At 46.1% G+C, this 17,473-nt stretch overlaps 1 protein-coding gene across 2 annotated transcripts; it reads right to left on the bottom strand.

Annotated features, from left to right (window-relative positions):
- Positions 1–3,697: 3,697 nt before the first annotated feature.
- On the bottom strand, positions 3,698–15,481 carry C5AR1 (complement C5a receptor 1). 2 transcript variants are annotated; one of them, XM_033129533.1, is made up of 4 exons: positions 15,382–15,481; positions 4,733–5,812; positions 4,688–4,690; positions 3,698–4,650 (listed from the first exon to the last, which is right to left on the bottom strand). In XM_033129533.1, the coding sequence occupies exons 1-2, from the start codon at positions 15,382–15,384 to the stop codon at positions 4,760–4,762; spliced, it is 1,056 nt and encodes a 351-aa protein (XP_032985424.1). In that variant the 5' UTR covers positions 15,385–15,481; the 3' UTR covers positions 3,698–4,650; positions 4,688–4,690; positions 4,733–4,759. The 2 variants fall into 2 exon arrangements, with proteins under 2 accessions (XP_032985424.1, XP_032985423.1); XM_033129532.1 differs by having other exon boundaries at positions 3,698–5,812.
- Positions 15,482–17,473: the final 1,992 nt, after the last annotated feature.

Below are 17,473 nucleotides of genomic sequence, written 5' to 3'. Positions count from 1 at the left end.
CGGTTCAACTCCTCGAGTCCCACAAGGGATGGTGGGCTGTGCCCCCTGCAACTAAACTTGAACACGGCACCTTGAGCTGAGCTGCTGCTGAGCTCCCGGATGGCTCAGTTGGTTGGAGCGCGTCCTCTCAACCACAAGGTTGCCAGTTCGATTCCTTGACTCCCGCAAGGGATGGTGGGCTATGCCCCCGGCAACTAGAAAACGACAACTGGACTTGGAGCTGAGCTGCGCCCTCCACAACTAAGATTGAAAGGACAACAACTTAACTTGGAAAAAAAAAAAAAGGCCTGGAAGTATACACTGTTCCCCAATAAAGTCCTGTTCCCCTTCCCCAATAAAAAAAAGAAAAGAAAAGAAAACCTGTGTCTTTCGAACAATATATATTATCATGTGATATTTGTTGCATGTGAAAGAATATATGGAACATACGTGTAAGTTATAAAGTGCAACAATTAAATAAACATCTGTAAAAGCAGCATCCATCTTGGAATCTTTGAATATGGTCAGTCAAGGGTCAATCAAGTTTTTTGGTAAAGGGACAGAGAATAAATATTTTGGTTTTTGCTGGTCAAGAGGTCACGCATGGTCTCTGTCACAACTACTCAACCTCCCTGGTAGAATGGAGCGGCCACAGACTGAATGGGCATGGCTGTGTTCCAATAAAACTTTATTTACAAAAACAAACAGTGGGCCAGAGTCAGCCCACAGGCTGGAATTTGCTGTCCCCTGATCTAGGTCAAAGACTCTGAAGGCTAGAGTGTTGGAATCACAGACTCTTCGAACATTGGAGTCATACAATGTTAGTCAAAGACTGAATCACAGGATTCTAGAATGTCACACCAGAATCTTGTAGTGTTAGAAGTATAAGTTTCCAGCTGTTGGATGTTAGAATCTTGTAGGTAGTCTAAACATTAGTTAAGGAATTCTAGCTCTGAGTTGTCCAATATGGTAGCCACTGACCACGTGAGGCTACTGAGCATTGGAACTGTGGTAGGTCTGAGATGAGAGGTGCTGTGAGTGCAAAATACACACCAGATTTCGAAGACTTGGTACAAAAAAAGGAAGAATGTGAAATCTCTCAATAACATTTTATATTGATCCCATATTGAAATGAAACTCTGGGTCTTGGGGAGCCAGGTCTCAGAAACAGGTGGATGGGTGACAGGGGATTTGGGGGGGAAAGCAGAACCCAGCAGACTCAGCCAAACCCATCATCCACTTCCCTTCCTCACCACTTCCTCTTCAGACTTGTTGACCCAGCATATGCCTAGGCCCCAGATTTGGCAATTGCCTGGGTTTTCTGCCCACTTCTCTCTCTGGAAGGATGGGTCAACACCAGGCAGAAGCTAAAGAGAAGCTACCTCGGAAAAGCCACTTAGATCCCACTCATTGGCCTCCAAGTGTTTCTAGAAGACCATTGTGGGGCTCAGCTCTTGGGATAGCATCTCCTCCCCAAATCAGGATGAGGGAAAGACCTCATTGCTTACAGCCCACTCCCCAAACTAGGAAAGCTAGAGGACGGCCAGAAATAGGGATGGAACATGCGGGTGGTGAGGCAGAGGAAGTCAGGGAGGACTTCCTGGAGGAGGCTGTGCCATGAAGGAAGGTACAATAGGGACAGGGATGGTCTTTTATAAACAAGCCAGGCAGCTGGGAGACCAGACAGGAGGAGAGGCAAGGACACAAGCAGGAAAGGATGGAGAACTTGGACCAGAGAAGGTGTGGGGTGGGAATAGGGTAGCATCCAGCATGGGTCAAAGGGATGGGGATGCAAGGGGAGAGGGAGGCTTAGGAGAAGATGCCAAAGTCAGGTTGGCCAGGTGAGTGGGTGTGGAGGACACACCCCGCAGAGAACTGTGAAGATATCTGCAAAAGTGAGAAGCAAAAGTGAGTAGCATGTTCAAGAGAAAACTCTAGAAAGCCAACATTTAAGGTCAAAGGAAGAAACTTTGTGGAGGAGGCAGAAAGTGATCACACAGAGACAGAGAGACAGAGACACCAAGAAAGACACATGCAGAGACAGACAGAGATAGAGACAGACAAAGAAAGACAGAGACAGAGAGCGTGAGATGCACAGAAAGAGAACCAGCCAGGCCTGGAGCCAGCCTAGGAGGAAGGCAGCAGGAGGGATGCTGGCAGGCAAGGGAGAAGGGACATCCAGGATCACGAGGGTCTTCCCAGGGGCTACCAGGTGACCCCCATCCAGACCTGAAGGTAGTTGGGCTCAGGTCTTCCCCTCAACGACCTTGTTGCCAGGGGCTCGGCACAGGAACCAACATTTACTATCAAAAACCCCACACGGCCTCTTCTGGAAGCCCAGCACGGCACCTGTCCATCTAGGTGCTCAGACAGCATCTTTTTTTTTTTTTTTTTAGTTTCAGGTGTACAAAACAATGTAATAGACATTTATCATTTATATCCCTCACCCAGTGATAACCTCCCTCCCCCCATCTACTACCCCTCTGACATCGCACACAGCCGTTATATTTCCACTGTCTCTATTCCTAATGCTGTACTCCACTTCTTGTAACTATATATATAGTATATAAAATTGTAGTTGACATTCATTATGGCTCAGCTTCAGCTTCAGGTGTACAGTGCAGTGATCAGGCATCTACATCATCCCTGAAGTGGTCTCCCTAATGGGACAAGTGTCCATCAGACACCCTACAAAATCTTTACAACATTATTGATTACATTCCCCAAATGACTTTCGTATCCCCGTGGCCATCTTGTGGTTACCAATTGTGCTTTCTAATCCCCTCACCTTCCCCCTGATCCCCACCCCCCCTCCTATCTAGCAACCCTCAGTTTTTCCTCTATGTCAGACAGCATCTTTAAATAAAAGTTGTACCCAAGGCAGACATGACAGTGCAGCATCAGGCAAGAACCCAGCCTGGCTCCCCATGCATTAGGCTGTTCCCTCCGCTGCACTCCTGCTTTTGCAAAGAGCAGGGGGTCAATACCTATGACATCTAACTCGGTGGCCATGAGTCCTGAGTGCCTCCTGAGTGCTTGAAATGGGCCAGTCCGAATTGAGCTGTGCTGTGGGTGCAACATACACACAGGATTTTGAAGACTTGGTACCAAAAAAAAAAGAATGTAAAAGATCTCGTTAATAGGTTTTCATATTGATTATATGTTGAAATAAAAATATTTTGGCTATATAAAGCAAAATATGTTACTATATTATTATTATTTTATATATTAAATATAGCAATATAATATAAATATATCATATTAATAGCATTAATATTACTATACTATGTTATACATATATACATGACTATAGCATAGCATGTGTTCTAATTTTCTTTTTGTGTGTGTGTGTTCTAATTTTCTACATTATATAATATAGTTATATATTTCTATATTATATAATTACTATATAATATATTGTTCAAATAATATATAATCATAACATTATCGTATAATATATAATATTCACATAACATAATTAGCATTCATGTCATTGTTGATACAACATCATTATATTACATTATTAAATATATTATTATTATTTCATCTGTTTCTTTTTAATTTTTTAATGTGGCTACTAGAAAATTTAAAACCACTGACGTGGCTCACACCATATTTCTGTTGGACAGCGCTAGTCCACACACTATTTCTAGCCAATCCCCCCACACGCACACACAAAACACTAAGCAGAAAGGTTGTGACATCAAGTATACATAACAACATTTCAACATTTATTTTTATTTTCATTATTCAAGTGACGGATGCTAGCTTTTTAAACAGTCAAAAACTTACACGCTGTATGGATTCCACTGATACAACATTCTTGAAAGGGCAAAAGTTATAGAGCTGGAAAGCAGTTCATGGTTGCTGGGGGTTCAGGACAGGCTGGGAGTGCTGGAGGGAAGTGGGGTGGCTAGAAGAAGGGATCATGAGGGATCCTGCTGGTGATGAAAGTGTCCTGTCCCTGTACTGTATCAATGTCAACATCCCGGTTGTGACTGCGTAATGTCGTTTTGCAAGATGTTTCTATTGAGGGAAATAGGTCACCGGCGCAAGATCCCCTCTATGTTATTACTTACAACTGGACACTAAGTCTACAATAATATCAAAATAAAAGTTTAATTATTTGTAAGTGCCAACAAACAGTAGTTTACAAAATAAAAGTCAAATTCCTTTGTGACCCCATTGTCTAGAGGTACCCAACCAATGTCTACTACTGTCAGCCTTCAAAACATTGCTCACACTTGTTTTTTCCCATAACCACATACCATCTTTTTACTTAAAGCTTTTTCGAAACTTATTTAAGTAACAGTGTAACTTACTGTTTTTCTTGAAATCAACTCACTTATCAAAGCTTAGTAGATCCATGGACTTTCGCTTTGTCCTAAACAAGAATAACTTTTGAGATGCCAGATAACATTTTTTTCCCAAGTCTGCATTACATAAACACAGAACTATTCTTTGAAAGGTTAGAATGTTTCTCTTTGTCTATTCTATGTGTCTAATGTATTGTATTCACACTCTCTGCCTGTGCAAACGTGTCGCTGTCTGGGGGTACTCCAGGTGTATTGCTTTCTGTTTGTTTTCAATGTCCTTGCATGAAAAGAAAAGTTCCGCGCCCCTAGAAGGAAGTATTGACCTTGGAAACGAGGAAGGATGAGGAGATTTCACCTGGGAAAAGAAGGAGAAGAGTTCACTAAAACAATACCAGCTCACCCAGGGCTGAGTTCAAATAAGCAGAAAGAGAACGGACCAGAATGGTGGAGCCACGTGCCTCCCCTCACACCGCCTGGCTCTTCTGGGCTGTGTTGTCCACCGTGGAGAGCGTGAAAGACTTGCTCTCCCTAACCATGGACTCTTCGGTCAACATATTCCGGAGCCTGGAAGGGATGGACTTGAGGAACCGGGAGTGGAAGCCCTGGGCCGCGACCACATAGATGATGGGGTTGATACAGCAGTTGATGTAAGCGATGGAGACACTCAGAGCATCCAACCTGGACGTGACTTTGTAGGTGTTACTGGTCGTGGGGAAGAAGGCTATCATTACCCCTATCACCTGGTAGGGCAGCCAGAAGACGAAGAAGCTGAGCACCACTGCCGCCACCACCTTGAGCGTCTTGGTGGAGCGCGTGGCACTGCGGCTCCACGTCCGGATCAGAAGGAAGGTATAACAGATTGTAAGTGTGACCAGCGGCCACAGGAAACCCATGACCAGCCGGAGCATAGCCACGCCCTTCTGTTTATGGACATCATCTTGGCCGTAGTCAACAACACACAATGTCTTGGATGGAAAGTATTCTTGGTGCACTTTACGATATATGAAGGAGGGTAGGGTCAGCAGCAGGGCCAAGCCCCAGGCCACACCACAGGCCACCCAGGCCAAGTGGGCCCCTCTGTAGTTCTGGCACCAGATAGGATTAAACACCAGCAGAAAGCGGTCTGCGCTGATGACGGCCAGAAGCAAGATGCTGGCGTACATGTTCAGCAGGATGAGGGAGGGGAGGATGCGGCAGGCAACGTCATCCAGGAACCAGTGGTCCTCCTGGAGGATGCTCACAAACAAGATGGGCAGTGCCAGGCAGGAGAGAAGGTCGGCCACCGCCAGGTTGAGAAACCAGATGGCGTTGATGGCTCGTTTGGCCTCGAACCCTGTCACCCAGACCACCAGGGCATTGCCTGGCACTCCCACCAGGAAGACGGCCGCAAAGATCACCAGGGCAACCACATTCAGAATGTTCAGGCGACCGGTGTGGGAAGAGTTATCCACTGAGACGTTGGGGTCCAGGGAGACATCATAATTGTAGAAATCAGTGGTGTTAGTTTCCATGGAGTCCTGGGTAGAATCAGAGAGGCAGGGAGAGTATGAGTCTGCAGACAGGTGCCAGGGGGCCCATCAGAGCTACGTGGTTTTGAGCCCATCCCTCCACTTCTCTGAGCCTCAGGTTTCTCTAGGGAAATGGGGGACTGCTGAGGGCTGAGAGCCAGTCGGGTGTCACACCACTTATTAAAATACTGAAAACGCTTCCATGCTGATTTGACTCCCTGCCACCCTGCCACCTCTCCCTGAAGTACCTGGATTTCCCCCATGATCCAGCGACCAAATGGTTAAAGCCTAGGCCTGTTGCCACGTGTGGTCACAACCCATTCTGAAGGGTCAGTGCCTGGGACACCCTGCTTCTTAGACATTTTTAATGTCACCAACAAACTGAGATGGTATTACTAGAGAGTTACCCACCACCACCACCGCCACCATCACCCCCTTTTGCTGCCTTGCACCCCCTGAGTCTGCTCTGTGTTCTCTGCGAGTGGTTACCCAGAGAAGGTAGTGGTTGAACAGGGTCTCACATATTCAGGCACAACATTTAAGGGGCAGGGGGGAGATGGAGCACTGAAAAAACTCAGTCATCAAGATAAATAATATCATAATGCAATATTTGAAAGAATCAAAAACACTTATTTGGAAAGCTGTACGCACCCCCACGTTCACTGCAGCATCATTTACAACAGCCAAGACATGGAAAGAACCCAACTGTCTTTCAATGGATGATTAGAGAAAGAACAGGTGGTACATCTATAAAATGGAATACTACTCGGCCATCAAAAAGATGAAACACTGCCATTTGCAACAACGTGGATGGATCTTGAGAGTATCGTGCTAAGTGAAATAAGTCAGATGGAAGAGGACGAGAACAGTATGATTTCACTGATATGTATGATATAAAACAGAAAGCAACAAACGAACCAAACAAAACAAACTCATAGACATAGACAACAGAATGGCGGTTACCAGAGGGGAAAAGGGGTGGGTGGGGGAGAATAAAGAGGGTAAAGGGAGTCAAACATATGGTAATGGAAGGAGACTAGACTTCAGGTGGTGAGCACACAATGGAGTATACAGATGTCGTATTACAAAGTTGTATGCCTGAACTTTATATGTTATTAACCAATGTGACCCTGATAAATTTAATTTTTAAAAAAATCCTCAGTGAGGGGCGGCCGGATGGCTCAGTTGGTTAGAGTGCGAACTCTGAACAACAAGGTTGCTGGTTCAATTCCCGCATGGGATGATGGGCTGCGCCCCCTGGAACTAAAGATTGAAAACGGCAACTGGACTTGGAGCTGAGCTGCACCTTCCACAACTAGACTGAAGGACAACGACTTGGAGCTAATGGACCCTGGAGAAACACACTGTTCCCCAATATTCCCCCCCTAGAAAAATATTTTTAAAGTTTTAAAAAAATAATCTACAGTGGGAAAAAGTTTGAATAAAGACAGGCTGCTGCAATTGTTTGTTCGTTTTATGAGGCTGCGTTATTGTACAAGGGGCACTGTCTGATCAGCCCACAGATTACACTCCCAGCTGGGCAGCTCTTTGCAGGACGACAGTGTGCATGAAAACATATCAGGCGCTATGGGGTTTTATGTGCAGTCGTGCTGTTGGGATGTTGGAGGGTTGTGGTTTTTTGGGGGGGAGGGCAGTTGGTAGAGCTTTGTTTACTTTCCCAACTTGGTTCAAGCAACAGGAGGATATTCTGTTAAGTGTAGATATGGTGCACATGTGTCCTGGTGCCCTGGGTTCCAGGATGGCTCAGCTCAGATCCCAACTGTTCTACTTGAAACCGGCATGGCCCTCAGCAAATTCCATGACTGCTCTGTGCCTCCATTTCTTTCTGAGTTAACTCCTAGCAACCTCCTGGTTTTCATGGTCATCATTCCAAAACCTCAGTCTCAGAGCAGAGAGAAAATATTTGGGGACAGCAAGAGGAAGAATGAGAAATGGGAATATGAAAGCGATCTTTGCTTTGCTGGAGGGAGGGCAGAAGGGGTGAGAGGAACAGAGAAGGATGTGAGGTCAAGAGCAAAGATTATGGTCTCTAATTACCATTTGCCATTCAAAGGAGTCAGGTCTCCTTGGGGAAGGGCTGACTCCTGTTCTGGGACAGGAAATACACAAGGGGAGCCCAATACATCTCATACTGGAAAGTAAGGAAATTTTTAATGGGGACACAAGAGACAGCTTGAAACGGCTCCCACTAGTCAAAGATGGGGCAATCTGAGTATCTAATAATAAAAATAACTGTGCTAGGGTGAAGCACATCAGTAGATAAAGAGCAAAGAGCTACGAGTTCATATCGATATTAGAACAAGCAAACCCATTGGTCATCTTTTTGTTCTGGAAAGGGAAGGAATCACGCCTACATCCTGCCATTTCTATACAGAGTATATTTCAGGGAAATAAAAAGGTAACATGGGAAGGTCGTTCTTTAGAGAAGAATCTAAGAATAATACCTATGGGAGGAAGGATAGAATTAAAGAAAGAATGGAGCTGCAGGATGATCTCTGACAACCGATTGAAACCATCAGGTGAAAAATTGACGGGAATTCTACAATTAATGGGTCGGGCTGGCACCCCAAACCCGCCAGTCCGCGTCAGCACCCTGGAAAGAGAGGCCATCGGACATTCTGTTCTATATAAAGTGATGCAGTAGAAAAGACCCAGTACCACCTACACAGTAATTTTTTTAAAAAATCGAACGTGAATCTAATCAAGGTTCTAGATCTAAAACTACCCGTTTACAGGAAAAGCAGGGGAAAGAGGAATACAATGAACAACACCACAGGGATGAAATCAACCCAATCAGGCCGAGGGAAACTCGACAGGACAAATGGTCGGGTTTCTCCCACAAGTAAATGGCCTTTTTGTAAAAGGAAAGGGAAGTGTCACGGGTTAAAGAGAGATTTAAGAGGCCCATCAACCAAACGCAATATGGAGACCTCACTTGGATCCTGAGTGGAATAATCAACTGGAAAATAAGACATTTCTGAGACAATCTGGGACCTTTAGAAACAGACTGGATGTTAGACAATAGCAAGGAATCAGTGCCAGTTTTATTGAGGGTGACATGGTATTGTGTTTATGCTAAAAAGTAAATAAAAGGAGGAAGAAGGCTGTTTCAGATAGAGATACATAGCTAGTAAAATGAGATGTCTTGGGTTGGCTTTAAAAGTCTCCAGCCAAAGAGAGGGAGAGAAAAAGGAAGGAGGGAGGGAGGACTCTGGATGACTAAGCATGTCAAAGTGTTTATAACTGTTGAAGCTGGGTGATAGGTACCCTTGGGTTCACAATATCATTCTCTCCACTTTTCTGTGTTTGAAATTTTCCATAATAAAATAAAATAAAGAACAGAGAGGTCCTGAACACGTCTTCGCAGACAGAACTGCCAGAAGTGTTATGCACCACCCCCCCAAGAAAGAAAGAGTGCCGAGGGTGGCAGCTAGGCTGGAGAGAACCTTGTAGGCAAGCCTGGGCCCCACAGGCACCAGACATAGCAGGCGAGTCTCTGTACAGGGAATGCAATGATCACATTAAAGCAGTATTTTTTGAGCACCTACTTTGTGCCAGGCATGACGTTGGGTCTTTCAAACCTGACCACAGCCCTACAAGTAGGTTCTATTAATAGGCCCATTTTATTGATGAGGAAACAGAGGCACCAGAAGGAGCAGTAGCCTATTCCAGGTCACATAGATAGGAATTCAAACCTGTACAGAGTGGGATACAAACCCAGGCAGGCTGCTGCTGACCATCTCCAAGGACAGACTCTGGACCGGGTAAGGACCGTTTCGGGGAGAGCTCTGGGGCCCTTGGAGCTAGCCCATCCCTGAAGGCCATTTCGTCACCCACCCAGGGAAAGGAGACAGAGAGAAATCGAAGGTGTCATTACAGAAATATTCAGAGCTATATTTTTACTACACCTGAATTTGCGGGCTGAGGTTTATACCCACTGACACACCCACCTCATGGATTAAATAAGATAAAAATTGTTCAGGCACCTAGCAACGTGCCTGGCACAGAGAAGGGGGACAAGGAATGGCAGCCAAGGCTATTATCACTTATCAATATTATGATTATTGAAGAGCTGAGCTCTTTCTCTGAACCAATTTTCTATTTCTCGGCCCTTTATGTTGCCCTAAGGTCGGCCAAGCTGATGGGAAAGGGTACTTGCTGGTAGAGACATATCCGTGATTAAATTATTCAAGGGAGGGGGCGGCCCGGTGGCTCAGTTGGTTAGAGCACGAGCTCTGAACAACAGGGTTGCCGGTTCGACAAGGTCGCCCCTTCAATTCCCAGCATGAGATGGTGGGCTGCACCCCCTGCAACTAAAGATTGAAAATAGCAACGGGACCTGGAGCTGAGCTGCGCCCTCCACAACTAGACTGAAGGACAACGACTTGGAGCTGATGGGCCCTGGAGAAATACACTGTCCCCCAATATTCCTCAATAAAATTTAAAAAATACATATTCAAGGGAGAATGCCAGTATTGGCTGATGAGTAGGGAGTGTTCTGTCCTCACAGTGAAATATTATTCAGCCATAGAAAAGGAATGGGGGGGGCGGCCGGGTGGCTCAGTTGGCTAGAGATCGAGCTCTGAACAACATAGTTGCCAGTTCGATTCCCACATGGACCAGTGAGCTGCGCCCTCCACAACTAGATTGAAGGACAACGACTTGGAGCTGATGGGTCCTGGAGAAACACACTGTTCCCCAATATTCCCCAATAAAAAAAAAAATGGTTGACACATTACATTTCTTTTTTTAAAAAAGAGAAACAAAGAATGTGGGCCGGCCAGGTGACTAAGTTGGTTGGAACGCAATGCTCCTAACGCCAAGGTCGCCGGTTCGATTCCCACACGGGCCAGTGAGCTGCACCCTCTACAGCTAAGATTGTGAACAACTCTCCCTGAAGCTGGGCTGCCGTGAGCAGCCAGAGGTCAGCGTGAGCTGCCGTGGGCTGCCGCGTGCTGCTGTGGGCTACCATGTGCTGCCATGAATGGCCGGTGGCCAGTGTGAGTGGCCAAGAGCTGCTGTGAGCGGCCGACCGGCGACCGACTGCCTCAGCCGGGGGGAGCGCAAGGCTCATAACACCAGCATGGGCCAGGGAGCTGGGTCCTACACAGCTAGACTGAGAAACAACGGCTTAAAACGGAGTTGGGGGTGAGGAGGAAGAAGGGGGGGAGGAATGGAGCCCTGATACAAGATACAGAGTAGATGAGGCTCGAAAACACTATGCGGAGTGAGAGAAGTCAGACACAGAAGGCCACATATTGTAGGATTCCATGAAGATGAAATGTCCAGAACAGGCAAATCCAGAGACAGAGGGTGGGTTAGTGGTTGCCAGGGGCTCGGGGAGGGGGAATGGGGAGTGACTGTTTCATAAGTGCGGGGTTTCTTTTCGAGGGTGCCGAAAATGTTCTGGAACTAAATAGAGGTGGTGGTGGCACAACATTGTGAGTATACTAAATGCCACTGAAGTGCCCGCTTTAAAATGGCAAATTATATATTAGGTGAATTTTACTCAATTAAAAAAAAATGCCAGTGTCATGAAGACAAGGAAGGGCTGCAGGACTGTCCCAGATGAATGGGAACCAAAGAGCCAGGACCACAAAACTCAATGTGACAGCCTGGCCTGGAGCCTGGAGCGGGGAAAACAAAGTCACTCTACAGGGCATTATTTGGACAATTGGACAAGTTTGAATATGGTCTGTAGACGAGATACTAGTACTGCATGGAATGTTAAATTTCCTGACAATGATAATTGCGCTGTGCTCACGTAGTGAATGTCCTGTCCTTGAGAAACAGACATTGGGGTATTTAGACGCAAAGGGGCATAATGCCTGCAGCTTACTCTCAAATGGTTCAGAATAAAGATGGTAGATGATAGATAGATAGATAGATAGATAGATAGATAGATAGATAGATATAGATATAGATAACAGGGCAAATTTGGAGAAGCTGGGTAAAGAGTATATGGAAGTTCTTTGTACTATTCTTGCAATTTTTCTGTAAGTGTGAAAATATTTCAAAATAGGAAGTTAAAATTGTTGAAATATTTTCATTGGTAAATAGCACCTACCCTGAGCCATCTCCCCCTGTCATGCCCCCCACCAGCACCCCGGCTACTCTGGGATCCTTTCCCTCCAGATCCCCCTGCTCCAGTCACCAAATGGTTAATGCCAGGCACAGCCAGAGGCACCAGACCCTGCTCAGGGGGGCTCTACAAGTTGTCAAATATTTGGAATGTCCTCCTTGGGTGGGAGACTAGAGGCTAACTTTTCCTCTGCTGACTTCACAAGCTCTCCGCCGTCCTTGGCTGCAGAATGAGTCAGACCCCAAACAAGAGCTCCATGCCTCCTACACACACACTCTTTATCCCTCCTCTAATCAGATGACAAAACTCCTTTCCTGGAATGAGCTCACTCTGCCATTTCATTTCCTGAGTACAGAGAAAATATGCTGATTCAAACGCTTGGTGGTTTCCCTCTGAGACTTTGCAAATGGCTTGCAAAGTCCAGCTTTTGCAGCATCACTAGAGATTGGACATAACCAAAGTGTCCAGCAAGAGGAGACTGGCTAAATTAATGATGGCACATCCAGGCAACAGAATACTAGGTAACTATCAAAAAGAATGAAGAAGTTTATGCACTGATATGGAAGGGCTCCGAGGTGAAATAGAAAAAGCAAGGACCAGACAATGTGTAAAACAACCAAACTCTCCTCTCTCTCTCTCTCTCTCTCTCTCTCTCTCTCTCTCTCTCTCTCTCTCTCTCTCTCATTCTGTGTGTGTGTGTGTGTGTGTGTGTGTGTGTGTGTGTGTTGCACAATCTAGCTCCAGAAGCAGACATAGGACACTTGTAATAGTGGTCCCCCCTGGGGAGGGGACGTAGGGGGTGGGTCAGGCATCAGAAGGAAGCTTTTCACCATATGTGCTTTTGTTCTGCTTATATGTAGAACCATACCAGGAGTGCACTGACCATTCCAAAAAATGGGTATTATATAGAATATATAAAGGGATTTGTGGTTCTACAATTCTGGGAGTCTGAGAACATTCTAAGAGTGTTTCCTCATTGCATAAATATTAACTGGCTAGTAGATTGGTTCCTGGTACGTGCCCTCAAAGAGGTTACAGTCTGCATGGAGAGAGTTCTCATCCCCGGTGTCAGAGACAGTAACACACAGAAGGCAAGTTCTGCTTTCTTTCTGGAACATTCCCCCCCATTCCTACATGGACACAACGTCTTTAAACAACCCACCCCCAGACCCACATGAAACCATTTTAGACTGTGTCCTCTGAGCAGTGGGATACAAGGTGGCAGTGGGCACCTCAGTTCTGATTTATCTTCTTAAATATGTACAGCATTTGTGTCTCCAAATCCCTAAGCATTAAGAAACATATACACTCATATTTTGAAAATCACGTGTAAAAGACCAGCCTCCAGATTCTTGTGATGCAAAGAACTGTTTCTCAGGTTGGCAAAAACAAACATGATATAACTGCAGATGAAGGTGTAGACAGATAGAAACTCTCATGCACCATGGATGTGAAACGTAAGTTGGTATAAAGTTTGGCAATATCTGTTAGAAGAAACATTGCCAGCGTTCTGGAAACCCAGATGTGGATCCGAAGATACAATTTTCATTTTAAAGATAAAATATTAGAACCACCTAAATCTCCATTGATAGGGAACTCCCACTAGAATATTATACGGCTAATAAAAAGAGAGAGGCAACTCCCTTGAAATACATGGGGATGATAATAATACCTTCCTCATTGGTTAAGATGAAATTGGTAAATGTGAAGTGCATAGCACAGTGCCCGGCATGCAGCAGGCGTTCAATAAATGCTGGTTAATAATATATGATATTCGTGAAAAAAGCAAGATGTTAAGATAATGTGTGAAACACAGTTGTATATGCAGTGGCTGGAAGAAGGATAATGTCACATGCATTGAGCATCAACTGTCAGCCAAGCACCGTTGTAAGAGGTTCCCATGTATTATCTCATTTAACTTAACAATCCTGTTGTCAACCACTCCCCCCCACCCCCCAAAAAAGGTTTAGGCTCCAATAAAGAATAAAAAGCATTTCTTTGAGCAAAAGGAGTTGCAACTCCAGAGATGCAAATTCAGACAGCAACCTAAACTGGTCAACAGAGAGAACAAAGAAAGGCAGGTTTATAAAGGTAAAAACCACAAAGTGCAATTTTTTCATGAAAAGGAAGACAGGATGGCTGGCTAAGTTCACAGGGCTGGGTTAGTTCCAGTATGTACATGACGGGCGTGAAAAACTATGAGGAGGAGGTCAAGTCCACGGGTGACTCCCGCTGCTGTTCCAGGCTGTTTATGGCTGGGCCTTGAGCTGAGCTTAGCAATTAATAGCAGCTCTGAGAACCAAGGCAAGAGATGGACCCAGGCCCCTTCCCTAAGAGGTCCAGATTCTAAATTTAACTGACTCTCTTAGCAACACTTAGTCCGTTGTTTTTCGTTATCACTATGATGTAGGTTCTAATTCTGTAGGATTTTTATCCCCATCTTAAAGATAAGGAGAAGGAGACCCAGAAAAGGCAAGTCCCCTCAGCTATTCCACAGACAGGCAGAATTTGAGCCCTGTTTTAATTTGACCCCCTGTCAAATCACTCCTTACTTCGTTCCCTATGCATCATCCTTGAGCACCTATGGATTGTTTCTGGAAGGATCCACCACAAACTGGTGCCTCCAGTCACCTCCGGGGTGGTGATGAAGAACCTGAGGCTCTGGGGAGGGCAGGGAGAGTGACTTTTCACTGAATACCCTGTGGTAACTGGCACTATTTTATAGAAAGAAAAAGAAGTCAAGCTAATCATGGGCTCTATTCTGAAGTCCTGTTGGCTCAAACCAGGTTTCAGAAGTGGGGTGAGGGCAATGAAGCAACGCCAGTCCCCTCCCTGGTTCAGCCAGTGTGTTCTCCCGTTTCCCCTTTCACCCACATGAAGGTGAGACCATCCGGCCCAGCAGGGGCTAAATCAGAGCCTGCTCACTTAGCTGCGGGCCTCAGGGCACCGGTGCGCAAGGAGACCTCATGCAGCCTGGACACCATCTCCCTCTGATGCTCACAGAACCCATGGGACAGTCTGGTTCTGCCACCAACCACTGAAGGACCCGGGCCATCTCTGCTCCTGCCTCAGTTTACCCATCTCTACAATACAGAACACCTGACCACCCCAATGAGTTAACTTGACCGTTCTTCCAAACTGGTTTCCTCCCCACCTCCCTACTTTCGCTCCTGCCATTCCCACTGCCCAGATCCTTCCTGGATCTCTCCGCTTGAGGAAGGAAGTCATCTTATACGATCCAACGCACACATTTCCTGCCCTGGAGAACCTTTGGATTCCAGCCCACGGCCTTGTAGTGGCTCCTTGACAAACTTACTCCTCAGCTGCATTCCAGCCAGGAGTGGGAGAGGCTGAGATGGAGGGGGAGATGGAGGACAAGGAGAAAAAGGGGAGAGAGAGACAGCAAGGAGCAGGGGGCCCAGAGAGGAGAGGGTGAGGTAGAGGGTTCCTGTACCCACACCCCTTGTAGACTCACCATCTTCAGGTCTCCCGAGTTTCCCGCTGATCAAAGGTCCCTCATGTCTGAGGGCTGTGGTTTTTAAAACCCCAAGGGAGGGTGCCGATAGCCAGGAAGGAAATGACCCGTCTCTCTCCTCTAAGGTTCTCATTGGTCTGCACACTGGGCATCCCGGCTGGGGCTCCTTCTGTGGGCACAGAAGGGAGCCAGAGGAGGGAAGCCAGGGCTAGGTAAACTGAGGAAATTCCCTTCCAGTCCAAGAAGAGAGGAAGCCAGACGAGAGACCCCTGCTCCAATCTAGACTTGACCCCTCTCTGGGCCTTGGTTTCTCATTTGTGGCCATCTCTCTCTTTCCTTCTATGGCCCCAGGCAGCTGCGGAAAAGCTCAGGGGTCCAACTGGCTTAAACTCCCCTGGGGTCCTGGGAAGCAGGGCTGTTCAGCTCAGCCACCTAACCAGGTTACTTGGAGGCCCAGAGAAGCAAAGCAGGTGTGCGGAAGTGGCCCAGCGCTTGGGGACTGTTAAATCTTCCTCCCTGGGGCTTTGAATTTGGCACCCCACCCCACCCTACCCCAGCCACAATCATCCTCTCCAGCCTCATTCTGGGTCCTCGTGGAAGTGTGCTGGAGCCTGGATTGAGGAAACAGCCTAGATTAGTGTCCCATTGTTGCTGTAACAAATTGCCCCAGATTGAGTGGCGAGAAACAACAGGAAAGTATCCTCTCATAGTTCTGGAGGCCCAAAGTCCAAAATCAAGGGGTGGGCAGGGCCACACTCCCTCCGTAGGCTCTAGACGAGGATCTGTTCCTGCCTCTTCCAGCTTCTGGTGACTGCCCTATTCCTTGGCAAATGGTCATCACTCCAATCTCTGCCTCTGTGGTCACGTGTCCTTCTCTCCTGCTGTGTGTCGCAAATCCCCCCCTGCCTGCCTCATATAAGCATCCTTGTGATTACATTCAGGGTCCCCCCTGGATAATCCAGGATAATCTCCCATTGCAAGATCCTTGATTTATCTGCAAAGTCCCTTCTGCTACTTAAGGTCATGCCACAGGTTCCAGGAATTAGGCTGCGGACATCAGTGGGACCCGCTCTTCAGCCCACCACGATGAGAACAATTATGATGAGGAATACAGACTCAGTCTCATGTCCCCATGCTCTTCTGCACGTCTACAGCCTATATCACCCACATTCTTCCTACACAAATAGTATTTTTCTACAGCAACCTCCGATTTGGAAAGGTCAAGCTTTCTTTTCATTGCAAAAGTAATCCATGTACATTGCAAACATTTGAACAGTTCAGAAACGCACTCCCCCCACCAAAAAAAAAAAAAATGCTTTGAGAAAGCCCCTGATTGCCCCTTTCTGAAATTCCTACTAACAGTTTGGTGTGTATTCACCCAGACTTTTTAAAATGTGGTATTTGTATTTGGGTACGGCCATGCTGGGGTACGATGTTCATCAAGCTTTTAGTTCCACTAAATGAAGCCATGTGTATGGTCTACATTACTCAGCAAGGATTTTGACGATAGATTTGTGGGGATTTGGTGCTGGTTAAGAATGGGGTGTTGTTATATCGACTCTGACCTCAAGGGGGCGCTTGAGTTGAGGGAGACTCAGGGGACCAGGCGGTATCCTCTTGATATTTTAGGACTTTGGACCAAAGTTGCATATTGCCTTAAATCATGAATTCTTCACATTGTCTCTGCCCTGAACCCTTGGTGAAGTTATGAATCCCTTCTCAGAATAACTTTTTTGCAACGTTTTATTTTGATGTAATTTCAAATTTAAAGGGAAATAGCAAGGAGAGTAAAAGCAACTCCTATATGCCCTTTACCTAGAGTCCTTCATTGTTGCATTGGCCCTGTCTTTAGTATGCTCCTACTGTATACTTGTGAGGGTGGAGCGGGTATCATCCAGGGTTCTCCAGAGAAACAGAACTAATAGGAGAGAGTGAGATTTGCTTTAAGGAATTGCTTCATGCAATTGTGGGGGTTGGCAAGCCCTAGGAAACTAATACAGGACGTCTATATCTATATATCCACATATCTGGATCTATATATCTATTTTGCATTTCCCTGAATCATTTGAGAGTAAATTGGAAACATCACGAC

The sequence above is a fragment of the Rhinolophus ferrumequinum genome, chromosome 15 (genome assembly GCF_004115265.2).
Source record: "Rhinolophus ferrumequinum isolate MPI-CBG mRhiFer1 chromosome 15, mRhiFer1_v1.p, whole genome shotgun sequence".
Classification (NCBI taxonomy): Eukaryota; Metazoa; Chordata; class Mammalia; order Chiroptera; family Rhinolophidae; genus Rhinolophus; species Rhinolophus ferrumequinum.
This window is presented reverse-complemented; position numbering and strand designations above follow the sequence as displayed.